Source organism: Parasteatoda tepidariorum, chromosome 7 (genome assembly GCF_982258835.1).
Source record: "Parasteatoda tepidariorum strain Cologne lab strain chromosome 7, Ptep-v5.0, whole genome shotgun sequence".
NCBI lineage: Eukaryota > Metazoa > Arthropoda > Arachnida > Araneae > Theridiidae > Parasteatoda > Parasteatoda tepidariorum.
Window position 1 is genome coordinate 54,725,151 of NC_141761.1, and position 18,962 is coordinate 54,744,112.

Below are 18,962 nucleotides of genomic sequence, written 5' to 3' on the forward strand. Positions count from 1 at the left end.
TGCGATAAAACTTAATATGGATGTTATCAATAGAGTTTCTGAGAGAGAAAAAACTCCCTCAATAGACAATCAATCATAAAGATAGTTTTAATTGATTTTAAGTATATTAAAGGCATTTCCTGCATTGATTATAATAAATATAAACTCATAAAAAGTAATTTAACAATAAATTAAAGCGTGTAGACTCGAATTTAAGAAATTGATTTTTATCTTAACCAGTAATGATATTGTCTTTTTCTTTTATTACTAACATTAGCATTTTTCTCGGATTAAATCGAACTTACGTATTAAGAAAAACACTATTTTTAAGACAGTTTGCCAAGGAAAGCTTAAAGCTCCAAACTCATTTCTAGACAAAGCTTTTTTTTTCCTTTTTTTAATCTTTTTTTTTTTGGCGATAAAGAATTCACTTGTAATTAAGGATCCTTTATCAACAAAGCTCTTTTTCTTGTTTACTTTTTTGAGATTTTCTTCCTAGATAATAAAGACTTTACCGCACATAAAAAACGACATTCATAAAATTAAGAATCATTTAATGAGAATACAGATTTTATAAACCCCCCTCACACATTGACGAAAATAAAAAATAAATTTTTTTATTGCAGTTTTACTTTTATGTATCAAATAAATGTTATTTAGCGTTACTTAATACACTGTTAGAACTTCTATTCCATCCAATTAACCTCAAAGTATGAACCGTTTACAACTAGTAGGGTAGAAAAACCATGAATACAAAGCTACACGGTATTTTAATCATTTAAAACTAGCATAAAAATACTAGACTTTTTGTGTTAAGCAGTTTTTTGTTTCTGTCATCTATGTGTGAATGAGAGCATCGTATTGCAATAATAATCCGGGGTCACAAATTATGGATTGCAGAACACTAGAAGTTCTTCATGTGTTTAAGGAAATGGAGAAAATATCGCGGTGTCAATGTTGGAACACGAACCCCCATTCTGTCTGTCATGAGATTGACAGATTAGCCCTATCGACTGTAATATGTACCCAGCTGCAAAAAACTAAGTTGCTTCATTAGGTAGTCCTAGTTGGTGCAATAAAATTCTGGTTACTTAACCGTATTAGATGAAAGTAGTTAATGAAAGTTTTTTTCCGCAGTTAACAGTTTGAATACCATTTTATTTATGGTTGTTATACCGCTTTGTCTGAACATGGTAAAATAATAAATTAAATGTTACTTAATTATTTTTTAGCAGCGTAGTTTTATGGACTTGGCATTTCTGGCAAAATTAAATTCCTAATGCACATTAGCATCCAAATAGAGTCTCGGTGCTGCCATCTAGTGTGGCAGAAACTAGACGTCCAAATAAACATGCCCAACGGTATCTCACCCATTGTGGTGGTCCAGAAAGAGTGGATACCACTTGTGGAGAACGCACTAGGTCTGCTCATCGATAAGACTGATTGTGCAGCTCGTAGGAAATAAAAAATTTTTATAGAAAGTGCCGACCGGCTTGTGTAGGGGTTAGGGAACTGCCCTTGCATCAGAAAGGTTCAGGGTTCGAATCCCAGGCAAGGCATGGATGTTCTTTCCTTCTCTGTACAATCTGTCTTTACTGTGGGAGCAACGTTGGCCCAACTAATATGGTGCCCCTGAAAGAGAGGCCAACAAATCTGCCCTGAATATGCCTGAATTGACGAAAAATGTTAACACAGGTGGGCATTGGAAAAAAAAGTTTTATAGAAAGTTTGAAATAACTAAATGTATATATTGGCTAATAGTAAATAGCTTGATATAACTAACTCGCGAATACATAAATTTTTCTTTATTTTTTTTGTGTGGAAGAAAAAATATATAGCTAAGTAATTGAATCTTTGAAAAACAAAAATCAACAAAATCAAGAAATCATTTTAACACAAAATATTTCCACACTACAAACTATTTCCCCATAATGAAAGAAAAATATATAAATAATAATATTTCACTGTATTAAATATTCTTGCAAAGTATATTCCAAGCGGAAAAAAACGAATTGTTTTTCGCTTCAACCTATGATATTGGTTTTTAATGCAGCCTTAAATATCTTAAAGTATTAATAAGAGCAAATAAATCATTATCTAACTTCCCAGGCATCTTGTAAAAAGTTCATAAAATTTTAGCTCCGTGAAAACTAACAAATATGTAACAAAAAATATATTGACTTTACTCTCGGACATGTTTCGTGTCCTCAACGGTAGGGGGCAGTATTCGCAGAGGTTGATTAAATTTGCAATTAAAAAATTCGCTTACATTAATTTCAATTTAATCATCTTTTGACCTATTTTTTAATGTAATTATTTGTTTTCGATGGCGAAATATTCGTTTTCAAGCGGCGGCAGTTTGTTTTGCCTTTTGGTGCACATTGAGTCGAAGCACTAATTTGTTAAGCGAAATTGAGATGTTTAAATTACTTAAAGACCCATCACGACGAATTTAATCACGACGAATCATGCATTAAAGAGAAAAGACTGAAAAGAAATAAATACCCAAGTAAAAATTTTTGATGGTTTGCCATTGATGGACCAACATAATCTTAATGGTAACCATCAATAATTCCATCATGAACCATTATATTTTTGATGTTAGTCAACATAAGTAATCATCACCCCAATTGTAGAAATTCGGATTAATTTATGATGGACCAATTGTTTTGATGGTATTTTTCTGAGAACCAGCAAGAATTCCCATTAAACCGTCATAGAAATTTATAGTTGGAACCATCATGGACCATTACGGATTATCACGATTGCTGATCTATGAGAATCAAACTTCTCTTGATGGTTGACCATCATAATATTAAAGTAGCATTTTTCATCATGGAATTATGGAAGTTTGCTTGCATATAAAAAAGCATGAACGCATAATGGAAAATGTTGGATGGTGGTGACCATCAAATGATGTTGGACCATCATGAATCCCATTAAAATAAACATAAACCATCAAAATGATTTGATAGGACCATCAATAATTTTGACTTGAGTAGTCACGTTCTGCGATTACGTCAGAGGAAAATAGCAAGACATCCTGTGGGATAGATGGTGAATACGTATAGCGAATCATAGGAATTCCTGAGCAAAACAATCAGAATGCAGTGCCTCCTATGATACATCAATAATGTTGACTCGAGTAGTCACGTTCTGCGATAACGTCAGAGAATAATAGTAAGACATCCTGTAGGATAGATGGTGAATACGTATAGCGAATCATAGATGAATACGAATCATAGGAATTCCTGAGCAAAACAATCAGAATGCAGTGCCTCCTATGATACATCAATATATTTGACTCGAGTAGTCCCGTTCTGCGATAACGTCAGAGGATAATAGTAAGACATCCTGTAGGATAGATGGTGAATACGTATAGTGAATCATAGATGAATAAGAATCATAGGAATTCCTGGGCAAAACAATCAGAATGCAGTGCCTCCTATGATACATCAATAATGTTGACTCGAGTAGTCACGTTCTGCGATAACGTCAGAGGATAATAGTAAGACATCCTGTAGGATAGATGGTGAATACGTATAGCGAATCATAGATGAATACGAATCATAGGAATTCCTGAGCAAAACAATCAGAATGCAGTGCCTCCTATGATACATCAATAATTTTGACTCGAGTAGTCCCGTTCTGCGATAACGTCAGAGGATAATAGTAAGACATCCTGTAGGATAGATGGTGAATACGTATAGCGAATCATAGATGAATACGAATCATAGGAATTCCTGAGCAAAACAATCAGAATGCAGTGCCTCCTATGATACATCAATAATGTTGACTCGAGTAGTCACGTTCTGCGATAACGTCAGAGAATAATAGTAAGACATCCTGTAGGATAGATGGTGAATACGTATAGCGAATCATAGATGAATATGAATCATAGGAATTCCTGAGCAAAACAATCAGAATGCAGTGCCTCCTATGATACTAAAATAAAGCAAATGAGAATAAATCTGAGAATTTTAAATGAATACAGCGAATCTGAGAAAATAAAGTCTTCGTTATGTAGAACAAAGAAATGTTAATAAGGTCCTCTAATCTATACAAAGAACAGATATCCAGCTAATATTTTAATAACTATTTTTTTATTTTAACTTTCACATTATATTTCAATATTTTTAAAAAATGAAAAAGAAAATTTAATAAAACATTTCCAAGCAGGATATTTTAGTAAATCTCCAGTTGATTTTACGATACTTAATATTAGATTGTGAATTATTATTGAAACGACTTCACACCATGAGATTCAAACATGCATTGGCTAATTAAGGAAAGAAAAAATAATAAAATAACTAAAAGAAAGTGAAATATAGGACTATCTTCTTTCCACCTCCTCTTTTCGGAAACAATAATTGGATTTGGAACTTGAAATAAAAATGAAAAAAAGTTGTTCCTTTGTCTTGATGAACAATACATTGGAACTCGATGCATTTAATTTAAACAGGAAGTTAAGAAAATGAGATTACATTTTCAGTTTGTCTAGTTTATATTGCCAAGCTCGACACATGATACTAGAATTTATTCCCATTCCCATTAAATAAATGGAATTCGAAAAATCGAATTCGTTTTCATTTATAAGAATGTTCTAAATGTAGTAGCTAATGAAGGAAAAGAATGATGTTCATTCTTTAAAATAGGTAGAATAAAGAACAATTCGGAATTAAAATAGAATCAAAGAAACCTATATCCAATATTGACAATTTTATTCTACCACTTATAGAAATAATTTTCAGAAATATAAATGGAAGGAATATTGCTCACGAGAATATAAAAATAAATGATAAAAATAGCAATTATAAGAATTATAATAGTAATAAATCACGATTTCGAACAATACTTGTGTTAAAAAGAAACTTTTTAATTTATTTAAATAATTAATCCAGTTAAAATGGCAAAAATACTAGAATGATAATAATTCAATTTATCTTTGTGAAAATAATTATTAAAAATAATTAATAATAACTAACGAAAAATATTACTATTTGTAGTGTTCACTATCGATAGAACATTCTACAAATTTAGCATTTAATATCTTTCGATTAATTACTTAAATTTTAAAATTTTTGTTCTCTAGTATTTTCGAAACATATCCACAGTGACATAGTATCTAAGGCACTGAGAAAGACTTGGGTGCTATCCTCGGTCAAAGCTTGTCTAAGAAGTTAATGCCGCCGGTGCGCAATGTTGTTTACATTACATATATACATATAGAAGATCGCCAAATTGTGGAATCTTACCTTAAAGAACCTCTTGGTTCACAAACGGTTGTTGCGAGAATACTTTATTTTTTGTACTCTATTTTTTTAAGTGTCCGAAACAAACACAATATTGGTGAGCTAGTTAAATAACGTAGCGAAATGAATGCTGTTGTTTTATTATTGCCTTAATAAGATTAAAAGTAAATAATAACTAAATAATTGTTATCTTCATCAACTTAGTAATTCTTCCTATTTTTTAACGGTTTTTTTCTTCTTTTCTTTTTTTTTTTTTTTTTTTTTTTGCAACATTGATACCAATATATATAAAATTTATCATCACTCAAACTCTATAAGAATGCTATTTCATGTCAATCGTGATAATTAGAATAAATTTTTCAAAAATTGCGTAACCTGAAAGTATGTTATTTGAAGTAGTAAATTCTATTAGGGGGGCCGGAAAGTAATGTCGTTTCGGCACCTTAAATATTCATTAGTCTTAAAAACCAATTCATTTTTTTCGATCCATTTCAATTCATTTTCGACCCGGCATTGAAAGGTTGTTGCTAACGAGGGTGAATGCATCATTGATTAAAAATAAAATCTTAATAACAAATATTAATTACACCGAAATGACATTACTTTCCAGTCCCCCTAATAAAAGCGTGCACCCAAGGTTTCACTTTTAATCTTATCACGTATCGTTACACTTCAAAATTATAAACAGGCTTTTTTTTCTTTGAATAACACATTTTACGTAATGGCCACCAAAGTTTTTCAAGTTGTACTCAAGTTATTCAATCTTTTAGGAAATATTGGCAACAGCGACTGGTGCGTTCTAGATACAATGGACGAAATAATAATATTCTTTTTTAAAAAAGGAGGTGTCGAAATATCCATTTTTCTTAACCTGGCATTCAATTTTAATTATCCAAAAATGTATTATTAATTATTATCGAATTATCGAAAATATTAGCAACAGCGGCGGGTTCGTTTTAGATACAAAGGATGAAATAATAATATTCTTTTTTAAAAGAGGAGTTATCAGAATACCCATTTTTCTTAACCTGGCATTCAATTTTAATTATCTAAAAATTTATTATTAATTATTATCGAATTATCGAAAATATTAGCAAAAGCGGCGGGTTCGTTTTAGATACAAAGGATGAAATAATAATATTCTTTTTTTAAAAGAGGAGTTATCAAAATACCCATTTTTCTTAACCTGGCATTCAATTTTAATTATCTAAAAATGTATTATTAATTATTATCGAATTATCGAAAATATTAGCAACAGCGGCGGGTTCGTTTTAGATACACAGGATGAAATAATAATATTCTTTTTTAAAAGAGGAGTTATCAAAATACCCATTTTTCTTAACCTGGCATTCAATTTTAATTATCTATAAATGTATTATTAATTATTATCGAATTATCGAAAATATTAGCAACAGCGGCGGGTTCGTTTTAGATACACAGGATGAAATAATAATATTCTTTTTTAAAAGAGGAGTTATCAAAATACCCATTTTTCTTAACCTGGCATTCAATTTTAATTATCTAAAAATGTATTATTAATTATTATCGAATTATCGAAAATATTAGCAACAGCGGCGGGTTCGTTTTAGATACAATGGACGAAATAATAATATTCTTTTTTTAAAAGAGGAGGTGTCGAAATATCCATTTTTCTTAACCTGGCATTCAATTTTAATTATCTAAAAATGTATTATTAATTATTATCGAATTATCGAAAATATTAGCAACAGCGGCGGGTTCGTTTTAGATACAAAGGATGACATAATAATATTCTTTTTTAAAAGAGGAGTTATCAAAATACCCATTTTTCTTAACCTGGCATTCAATTTTAATTATCTAAAAATGTATTATTAATTATTATCGAATTATCGAAAATATTAGCAACAGCGGCGGGTTCGTTTTAGATACACAGGATGAAATAATAATATTCTTTTTTAAAAGAGGAGTTATCAAAATACCCATTTTTCTTAACCTGGCATTCAATTTTAATTATCTAAAAATGTATTATTAATTATTATCGAATTATCGAAAATATTAGCAACAGCGGCGGGTTCGTTTTAGATACACAGGATGAAATAATAATATTCTTTTTTAAAAGAGGAGTTATCAAAATACCCATTTTTCTTAACCTGGCATTCAATTTTAATTATCTAAAAATGTAAACAAATCAACTGGAATGAAAAACACAGATTCCGATAAATCAAAACAATTGCGAGAACTTCGTTGCCAACCTAATATATTAAAGGGTAGGAGCAATAAGCAACATTTTTTTTCCGATGGTGATTGTTGTCTAAAATTATTTTCATTGTAAGCAATACGATGTTTCTGCGAATAATGTACCATCAAGACTGAATCTAGAAAACTTATAAAGAGCTTATCTAAAGTGTGTTTTTTTTCATTATCTTACCTAGGGCCATTAATATGAACGGCGGATAATATTTCGAAAAATCTTTCGCAAGATTATCTGCTGTTAATTTTATATGCCTGTTTGATACGAGCCCGCAGTCTTAGGGAACTCTGAAAACACTTTTCCTTTTAAAAAAATACAATTTTTAATTAAATACCAAAGTTTTAAAATTTCACTAAACATATTAACTTTTTCTTTAAAATATTATTTTTATGCTCGTAACAAGTAATAATGTAATTCTTGCATACATGGTAAAGTTACATCTACCCCGTTCAGTTACAGCAAATAACTCGAGAGCTAATTGTGAAATAAAAATAATCGGTAATACAAGCTGCTAGAACAGAACTTTTTCAGATGAAGCACAGCATTCTTCAGAATTAGTGTAGTGTATTATTTCTAAGCTATAAAAAATTCCAGATCAAATTACGGTAAAAAGTACTGCCATCCTAAGTGCGTCACCTGTGAAATCCATTTTACCATAAAATTCATTTTTACTCTAAAATTTGATACCGTACTTTTTATAGTAATATTTATTTAATTACATGGATAAAGTTATTTTGCTGTAACTATAACTGTAAATACTACGGAGTATCAGAATTTTTGTTCAGCAAAACTTTACGGAGACAATGATTTTACTGTAAGATGTACTGGCACCCAGTGTGCCGGTACTTTTAAATTTTTTTACAGTGCAAAATTTTTTGCAGTGTAAATTCTGAAATAATGAAAGCTCAATTTACTTAACTTATACCAAGCATACCACGTGCTAAGAAAACATTGCAGATAATAATTTGTTTTTAGTATAATTAAAAATATTTTAACTGTATATAACAGTAATATAAAATATCCTCTATTAAATGTATAATATAAAAAATTACTTCGAATAGACAGTAAAAAAAATATATAACAACAACAAAACTGAAGAACTAGAATAAGATGAACTAAATATAATTTTTAATTTACATCTATACTACAACTATATCTAAATTTTTGTGAAATATTAATCTTTGCAATTTCTCATACATTTCTTTCATTTACAAATAAGAAGACAGATAAAAATACAGCTACTAACAATGTTAATTTGTAGACGTGGCAGAAATGACGATTCACATATTTGTTACGTATATGAAAAATAATGATAATTTCCTTAAAAATTATCTTCATTGTTCTTAAAATGCAGGGAATTGGAAAGTCTTAAGAAAAGACATTTTAATTTACAACCAAGATTACATAAACGCTTCAAGCGAGAGTAAAAAAATGAAATGAAGTAGAATGGAAATAAGATATAAAAAATTACACTTCTTAATCCTAAGACACGAGGATTTTATTTTCGAGGCTACTCAGGTAATTCCCCGTTCATTTAAAAAAATATTCAGAGTGTGTGTGTATATATATATATATATATATACTATATGTATAATATATATACTATATATATATATATATATATATATATATATATATATATATATATATATATATATATATATATATATATATATATATATATATATATATATATATATATATATATATATATATATATATATATACTATATGTATAATATATATATACTATATGTATAATATATATATACTATATATATATATTATCTATATATAATTATGTCTTTAGCTTTAATGTAAAGTAGTAAATTTTATAAAAATGTAAACATCTGAAATTATATTTTAAAAATGTATAAAAAATGTGATTTGTAACAAAAATAATTTTTTTTATTATTAATTTAATATGTTAGAGAAATGTTTTCTGGATTCTAGATATGAATTACGATGATATAGTTATTTAAAGAGTAAAATACTATTTTTTTGAAATTTTGAAAAGTGTTTTATTATAATAATTAATTTTATTGAAAAAAGAAATGAATCTCATACGTAATGCAAGTATAAAGTTAAAAAAAAAGTTTGTGTAGTAGTACTTTAACTATTTAAATCATAACCTACATTATAATCTAACGTAGGCCTGAGAAAAGGATTGAATTGCATTAAAAGTTGAGTTAAAAAACGAAAAATCTAATAATTCTTCAGTTGAAAACAGCAATAAGCCAATGAATGAAGTTAAAAGATCAGGTCATGAGATGAAGGAATATTTTAGTTTTCGTTTTTTTTCTTTCCATCGCCTGTGAATAGAAGTGACAATACTTAAAAAAAGTATTTCATACTTAGATGATGTAATCAATATCGCAATACTTTTCTGTTATTTAAACAACAATTAATGAAATACAAATTATTGAACTATGCATACTTAAAAATAATAATTAATGCAACTCATTTTTTATTACTTGCAATAATCAGTTTGAAACGTTTATATGGGGATGTTTTACTTTTAATAAATAAATAAAGGAAAATTATTGCCCACACGAATTTGAACAGTAAAATTTTCTGCAAATTCTACACGTATCGAAGAAAGTGCGAGGGTATAAGTAGTAAGTGCCAATCGTCAAGGTCTAATTATCATTGTTATTTATTTAGTTATTGACAATCATTTCAAAATACCAGAAGTTTTGGTTTAGGTGAGAGAATATTACGGATTAATATTGCTCAAAAAAATTACAAAAATGTTGCGAATTTATATTAATAATATCTTAGAACTTCAAACACAATGAAAAAAGAATCTCGCTATTTGTATTTTTTAAAATATTATAATTGATTTTCGGAAGAAAAAAAAGCAATGGCCTTTCCTATGATTTTAACTTTTCAGTGATTTTTCAGGAGTGATTTTTTGTTTTGTTTATATGCTATTAAGAATTATTATCTATTTAAAATGGGACATTAAAGTAAACATTCTTACAAGCAACAAGATATATTTAATAAAATCGTGCATTAAGTAAGATTTTAAGTTGTTAAAATTTTTACTGAATGTTTTCTTGAGCAATTAATATATTTTTTTGAATTTTTTTTAAAATATTTTCTTTGATTTTGCAGATAAGTAATAGCAGAAAATTTTCTTATTGATATATAGGCAAATTAATGCAGATATGTTTAGTAATGTTCATTGTTCAATGTTAATTGTTGTTTTGTATTTAAACAAAAGAAAATTTTAAAATATCTGCCAAAAATAAAAAAGTGTCAAAAATTTAAAATTTGACATTTTTTTTAATTTAAAAAAGCTAAACAATGATGCTATAATTTTAAAAATAAAAAATTCATCGACAACTAAGTGCGCATGTAATAAAACAGCTAAAAATTATTAGTTTTACCCTTAATTAAAAAGGAAAAAAATATTGTGACATCCTACAAAAACATTAATCTAATTTGTTTTAGTATCTGGCAAATAAGGTAAGCTCGGTCTTGTGTGGTGTTGGAAAAATGCGAACGCTATTTTTCGAGCTGACGAATGATAGCGAGCAAGAATGATAGACCCTTATAAATTACAAGAGTAGCATTTTTGTTTTAGGTACGAGAATATGGAATCATGCACTACTGCAGACCAAATCACAAAAGATAATGAAAAAGAAACGTTGAAATGTTCTTTCTTTCATATAGATAAAGTGATGATAAGGTTTAAAGCCCATTTTTTTCTATTCGTCGGAGGTAAGCACACTTTCCTCCTTTAATTAAGAGCAAGAAAATCAAATTTGATATTAGTAAGCGAGTTAAGATAGTAAAAATCAATACTTTTAAAAATGATGACGCATTCAGATGCAAGTTCCTCTCGAATGCCAATACCTACACAAAGTAAAAGGAAATAAAATAAATAAAACTATTCGTACCTGCCGCATTGTTTGATCAGCCTTAAAATGGGCTCAACTTCATCTTAAATAATTTACTTAGTCCCAATTTTATATAATTAAATTTCCGTTCATTTAATCATCGGATAACTTTAGTTGGTTTATCAGACATAGACATTTCTGAATCAAACTTTATTAAATTTGAAAAAGGCAGGTTGGAGATGCACCTATTTAGCTTTTACGATTGTATGACTGCTCTCAGCCCATAATTTTCTATAAACTAAGACCACAAAAGTTAAACTAAACTTTTCTGAAATCAAAACTTGCATAGTCATGAGTTGTTTTTGGAAAATTTGTTTTAAAATATGAGACAGAGAAAACCAATAACCCCAAAAATATGGAAATTAACTATCAATAATATATATGTTACCGGCAAATTATGAAATCCGACATTATAATGCCTAGGCATTAAATATAAAGCCTAAAACTAGCCGGTAAAGTATGAAATGATTTATATTTCACACATTGCCTAGGCATTCCATTTAATGCCGGATGTTATTTAGGCAAAGTCCTAATGAGGTTATTATGTAAATGATGTGCATGTTACTGTGAATGACCGAAATCGGTGTTTGTTGACTTTCACCCTTGAATGTTGACAATCACAGAGTCGCTTTGGTGAATGTCCGAAATATTTATTACATGCGATTTGTTATTAATTTATTCTTGGATATAATTACATTTATTCGATATTTCAATACTTATTGACGATAGATTAGAAGAAACATCAGTGTTTGGAGTACCGGGCAAATACATACCTGGCAATGGCACTTGACCTTAGAAAAATATCAGTGTAGGGTATACCGGGAAAATGTACACCGGGCAGTGGCACTGAACCTTAAGAAAACCAGTGTAGGGTATACCGGGCAAATATATAATGGCACTTGACCTTAAAAAAACATCAGTGTAGGATATACCGGGCAAATATATACCGGGCAATGGCACTTATTGACCTTAAAAAATATCAGTGTGGGGTATACCGGGCAAATGTGTACCGGGCAAGGGCAGTTGGTCTTAAAAAACATCAGTGTAGGGTATACCGGGCAAATGTATACCGGATAGTTGCACTTAACTAGACTTAGTATATATTTCGGACATTTACCAAAGGTCTAGACATACTAGGACTAGTTAAGTGCCACTGACAGGTATACATTTGCCCGGTATAAAATTAATAAAATGTTTTGGAAAAATATTCAAGTATGATAAGCAGTACTAATTATATCACTATCGAAAAGGTCGAATCATTGAAAAAAATTATACAAATATTAGCTTAAACTATATTAGTACCATATATAGTACCACATTCACATCTCTGTAAATAGATCTGATCATTCCCAAGCAATTTAGAAACCAGGTACAATTAAGAACAAGGTTAAATTCATATTTGCAAATTATTGTTATGAAATTAATGAAATTTTTAAATCAATTTTTAAAATTAAGGGTATTTTAAAATATGTAATAAGTTTATGTAGTTTTTCCCTTACTGTATACAGGACTAATGTTACATTTAACCGGGGTTCTTGCAGTAAACAAGTAATTTTAGAATTTTGTTAAACTTTGGCTTAGAATTTTAGTGAGAAACTTAAAAATGTATTAATTAAATCAGTTTTAATTCATAATTTAATTGATTATTTCTAGCCCTGGGCTGTGTAAATCCATTCCTCCCAGTTGTAGCAAGAAATAAACTTGGTCTTTCTGCCACTTCCGTCGCTGTTATTTTGACTGCTCAACAACTAATAACCGTTGTATCGAAGCCAATCATTGGTTACCTTGCTGATTATTTCAACAGGTTAAAATTAATGATTATTACACTTCTAGCTATACACACTATTTCTATTTTTCTCGTTATTCTAATTCCTCCTATGAAGAAGCCTTCGTCAGAACTATCGTCGACCAATCTAATTAAAAATTGGGATAAACAATATGATTTAAAAATCCTTGCAGCTAAGTATTGCCCGAATGATAAAGAGAACGCAATTCGAACTGTTTCTTCAATGTTAGAAAGTGCGTTGTACAACATTCGAAATAGTAGTTGCTTGGACATAGTTTGTTTAAAGTTCACTACCGACAGTGAAATTTTCTGTTTTGAGAAAAATACAACTAACAAAGAATTGAATAAACTTGTTGAAACAGAATTAAATAGTACTTGTTCAGTCCTTTCTACAAAGAACTTTACTACTGATGATATTGAATCCTATAACAGGAAGTACTATTATCATTTATCATCTGTAAAGCCTTCCTTTCCTGATTTAGATGCTTATAATAGATTCTCGTGTACAATAGTTCTCTCAAAAAATGATCACAAGATTCCTGTCACAATAAGTGTCAGTGATTTCGAAACACTTCAATTTTGGATGTTCGCTGCAACGACTTCGGTGGCTATGATATGTTTGAGTTCCATTTTCACACTTGGTGACATGGCATGCTATGAAAGCTCAGAAAAATTGGGTCGAGATTTCGGAAGACAAAGATTGTTCGGAGGAATTGGATGGGGTTTGTTGGCAACAATTGGTGGGCTAATATGTGACTTAACAAACGGCTATCTTGCTACTTGGATTCTTATGGTCGTCCTACAAATAACCACCATATGGAATGTTTCGAAATTAGATCTTATAAAACCTCATTTCTCACTAAACATTTTGAAAGATATTGGCAGAATTCTAAATTCCATAGAATTTCTCGCTTTTGAATTAGGTGTTTTCTTCAATGGAATAGGTGCTGGTGTAGTGTGGTTTTACTTGATATGGTTTCTAGCGAGTCTACAAGCAAGCAAATTACTGTGTGGTTTAGCTTTGTATGTGGAATGCTTTATTGGTGAAATTCCTTTAATGTTTGTATCTGGCTGGATTTTACAAAAATTAGGACATTTTAATCTTATTTCAATTTCACTATTATCATACGCTGTACGATTCATGTGGTACAGTTATCTTCAAAATCCATGGCTTGTTCTTCCAATCGAGATCTTACATGGCTTCAACTACGGGACGTTTTTCCCGGCAGTAACATCTTATGGAAAACTGAGTGCTAAACCTGGGACAGAAGCAACAACTCTATCAATTCTTTTTGCTACACATGATGGCTTAGGTAAGTACTGACTTTAAAAATACAAACTTATTTCTATTTTTATACTTGTTTTCTACGGGAAAAGTAATATATTGAATGAAATGTGCTAAATGTAAACAGTGCCCATTAAAGTTCATATCCACCAGCTTTAACTTAGAAGCGGCTGCAGCTGTAATTATTAAAATAACTCCTATGCCTGGTAAAGTGACTGTGCGCTATAAGATGAGACCATTTTCAGCACCATCTGGTAACGGCGAAATACTGTTACTACCTCGAAAATGGTGCGAGATTACTGGTAAAAGTGAATTGCATTGTTTTACAGCATCAGCGATTTAGAACTTATATATACCTTGCTAAAAAAAAGAATACTTAAAATGCGCATTTACTTGTTCAAGATTTTCTACAAAGTTTTAATCTTCGAGAGATAAAAAAAAAACTTGTTTTTGCAACGTACATCCCCTTTGCTCTAACTTTTTTCACGTTTTATACGTCGGGAATAAAGATATTTTCTCATAAATCTCTCTCTCTTTTTAAGATCATTTCATCATTTTTGATAAACAAATGCGCATTTTAAGCATTCCTTTCTTAGTATTAACGATCCCAACTACACAAAATTAAATTTTTTAAAAGAGAAAACGCTCTTTTTGAATTATTACCTTTTAGCAATCGTAGTATCGTAAATATTTAACGAAACTGGTAATCTAAATAACCTATCAGTCGTCTTTAAAAGTCGAACACTATTGGTATAAACTACCTCATTTCAACGTTTTTAGGGAGAAATTTAGTTAATGAATACTTTAGTTAACTCTCTAAAGATGTAGTTTAATACTGAAATTATTTAAGTCTTTTATTTTCTCGACGAAAATTTTACGTTCACTACAAAAATAAAAATTTTTTCACACGTATAATTATACACTTTACTATATACTATTACACACTTTTTCCCTTGAGTAAATTTCATTAAAAATTAGATAAGAGGTTACGGAAATTTCAAAACTGTTAGTCTATTTTTCAGAAAACTATTAAAAGTGCAAATGTCTCTCTTTGGAGAATTCGAAACTAGGTAATTGTTTTATCTTTAGAAACAATTACCTGATTATAGAAGTGAAGATCTATCATAGGAAAATATTAAATTCTGTATATATTACTTTACATAAGTATTTGTATCGAGTCTTTTGACTAAAATAATCCTCCTCCCCGAGAACAAAAGAAATTTGATGAAGGAGGACTATATGGCCACATTGTTTTCCAAAAATACTTAATTTTCGTCATCTTTTCAAATTTATATCAATTCCTTAGCATTCCCTAAAAGAGAAAATTCAACAACTCTAGATAGATTTACTTTTCATTTTTTTTACATTTAAAACAAGTTGTTTAGGTGGAGAGGAATTAGATTGAAGCGTAAGGATGGGAAACTGAATGTAAACAATAACAAGTTTTCTAAAACCGGAAAAAATATAGAAAACTTCTGGAGTATTCCTTCGCTTATTTTTACAAGGATTTACTGCATTTACAAGGCAATGTGTGAACAGGCTTAATATTCTAGGAAGTTTCATCATTCTGATTTGTGTTAAAATTTACACGTAATTTTACCTTTCATAAGTTTTCTGTAGTTTAAAAATTCTAAAAGGTGCTGAGTCTTAAATAAATTTCGAAAAACTGGCATCACAAGATAAATAAAGCGTAACTTTTGCCATGTTCTGATAGTTATTCCCTATTTGGCTATATTTGTACTATTTTGGCTACATATTACTGCTTGATCTTTTTTAAGTAGCATCATAGCATGCTTGTCGAGTTGCCCAAATTCGTTTTCTGCTAACATCAAACGGATGAAGCTGAAGTCAAAATGAAAGAACGCGTTTTATTGTAAACACGAGAATATTAATAATATTGGATGGCGCGCTTTTTCAAACTTAGGCGTAAAAATAAATCGGTAGTAACCAGGGGATATTTCGAATATTAACTCATTCATAGGGTCATCAGTGCTTAGCTTTACACGGACAACCTTCCATGTTAACCTTAAATTTATTACTTATTTCATGTATGTATTTTATTTCATCACATTATTTTCGTTATACCACCAGATTAAAAACTTAGTATGTTCCGGGAAGTGTTTCAAAAAGAGGAAAATCAATTTAAAAAGTGAAAGAAAAACGGGAGACAACATTGCACGACTTACTGCATTCTGTATAATAAACCAACATTCTAATTTCGCTAAGTTTCAAAATTTGTCACTAAGTTCAACAAAAGACGGTACTGCTAACTTTAAAAATCATACAACTATGATTTCTCTTGCTGGTCAGGCTATGTGAACTGAAAAAAGTTCAGCGTTTATGAATTTTATCCCCAGGCTGCACTGCGTAAATATTTTGAAAATATTGTATTATAGTTTTTAATAATTAGAAGTGCCATCTGTTGTCGAACTTTAAAACTAATTTTGAAAGTTGATGAGAAAATGGTTTCTCAAGTAAATTACATCCAATCCCCTACAGTTAGAGAATTCAGAAATATTTTGTTTTAAATTTTCATCACAAACCTAAATGGATACTATTTATAATTCATAAAAATAGATTAATAATAAAAAATATATATTATTAGTTGTAGTTGGCTTTTAGCAAAACCACTTCTCTGTATAAAAAATTTTCTTTTCAGGAGCGGGTCTTGGATGTACCTTAGCGGGCATTTGTTTTGATCTCGTTGGAGGACACCAGACTTTCTTTTATCTCAGCATTGCATCCTTCGGGGCCACAATCCTTAATAGCGCTAACACTTTTTGGCTCAGAAGACACACTCATAAAGAACCAAACACAGCTGTAGCTTCGAATCATAACTTAACATAGTTGAACATTCTTCTCTGTAAATTAACTCATCTTTCTTAGCCGCGATCAGGATTGGCACGGTATTTACCACCACCAGAAAAGAAACATACATTTAAGAAAATATTGTGAACATAACATTATCATATTCTCAGAAATAATGAAGTGTAAAACAGAAAAAAAAACAGCGAACAAGTTGGATAACTTTTGATCTATCAGTTTCACAGATTGCGACTTAATCTTAATGGTTTGAAGATTTAAGCTTGAATATACTAATTCATTAACGAAGACAATATTTTAAATTTTGAGATAAGGCATAAAAATGAACTTATCCGAGAAATTGTTTTTTTTCGTCGACAAATTTGGATTTTTGACCTTCAAAGTACGGATGGTTGACTGAATGTAAACAATAACAAGCTTCCTAAAAATTTCCAGTTAATTCCTCCACTTATGTTATGCTTACGAGGGGAGGAGTGAACAAGCTTCATATTCTAGAAAGTTTTATTATTGTGTTTAAATTTACGCTTAATTTTACCATTCATAAGAGTTTTCTGCAATTTATAAATAAAGAGTATGGTTAGCCATGTTTCGAAGAGATAACATATGTTATCTCTTTTAGCTATATTTGTGTGAAATAGCACCGTTTGTTATTTTTTGGGTAGCATCGTAGCAAGCTTGCGGAGTCTACCAAGTTCATTAGTTGTTTGTTTCGTTAAAAGTTAGATTGAAAGAAAGTGTTATATTGAAAAGACGACGAATTTTAACCCTTAGCGCCATATGCGCTAAGCTTTTCACGGTCTAACATCAAGCCAGTCTGGAAAATTTGACCCGAATGATATGGGCAGGCAACAATTTGTTGTTCTGTCATTAGGAGTTTGAATGCTTTGGCCCCAATAGTATCCGTAATTTTTAAATGTTTTTTTAATTTCTACAAACTAATATAACTTTATTGGAAACAAAAACAAACACATTAATGCAAAGAATATATATTCGTCGTCAAGAGGAAAATCCGGTCCAGACGACAAAGAAAAGTAATACAATAAATTTAATTTAGAAATTTTAAAAAAAAAAGGGGAGGGGGATATTACAATCATGAATTATTTTGCTCATCTTAACACATCATATATTGTTGAATACTTTAATAATAGAGTTACAAAATACATGAAAATATATAAAAAAAAATAACAAAGGTAACATAAGAAATTCATTTGGATTGGCACAAGACTGGTATAAAAAATCAAATGCTTCCTTTAAAGTGAAAAATAGAGATCTAAATCGTCAATGTTCATCATAAATTGAAATAAAGCACGCTTAAAAGAAGAATATATTTGGATGTTTTGCAACTGGTGTGGTAATTTATTATAAAAAAACTGTTTTCGTGAAATTTCTTTTATAAAGTGGGGAATCTCATATATTTCAGTTGGTCTCCTTTCAGACACATTAGTTTTTAATTTGCATATTAATTTATTGTTGAAAAATTGTAATTGCGAAATAATTGTTGGAAAATATTTTTTAGTCCCAAGTGTAAACAAATAGATGGACAGTATTTTCCCCTGTACTGTGTCACTTGCTGAAGAAAAATGTGTCACAGCTTGGAGGTGGGTGTTTCATTGTTTTATAGTTAATTCTGCTCTGCTCTTGGCAGGATTGAACTATAGTTTAAGTTTAGTATTTATAGTTTCATCTTCGTTTCAGTAAACTT

The 18,962-nt window shown here is 29.8% G+C and overlaps 1 protein-coding gene across 1 annotated transcript; it reads left to right on the forward strand.

Annotated features, from left to right (window-relative positions):
• Positions 1 to 11,056: 11,056 nt before the first annotated feature.
• Positions 11,057 to 17,857, forward strand: LOC107451634 (uncharacterized). Its single transcript, XM_087167867.1, has 3 exons — positions 11,057 to 11,187; positions 13,020 to 14,465; positions 17,097 to 17,857. The coding sequence occupies exons 1-3, from the start codon at positions 11,061 to 11,063 to the stop codon at positions 17,282 to 17,284; spliced, it is 1,761 nt and encodes a 586-aa protein (XP_087023993.1). The 5' UTR covers positions 11,057 to 11,060; the 3' UTR covers positions 17,285 to 17,857.
• Positions 17,858 to 18,962: the final 1,105 nt, after the last annotated feature.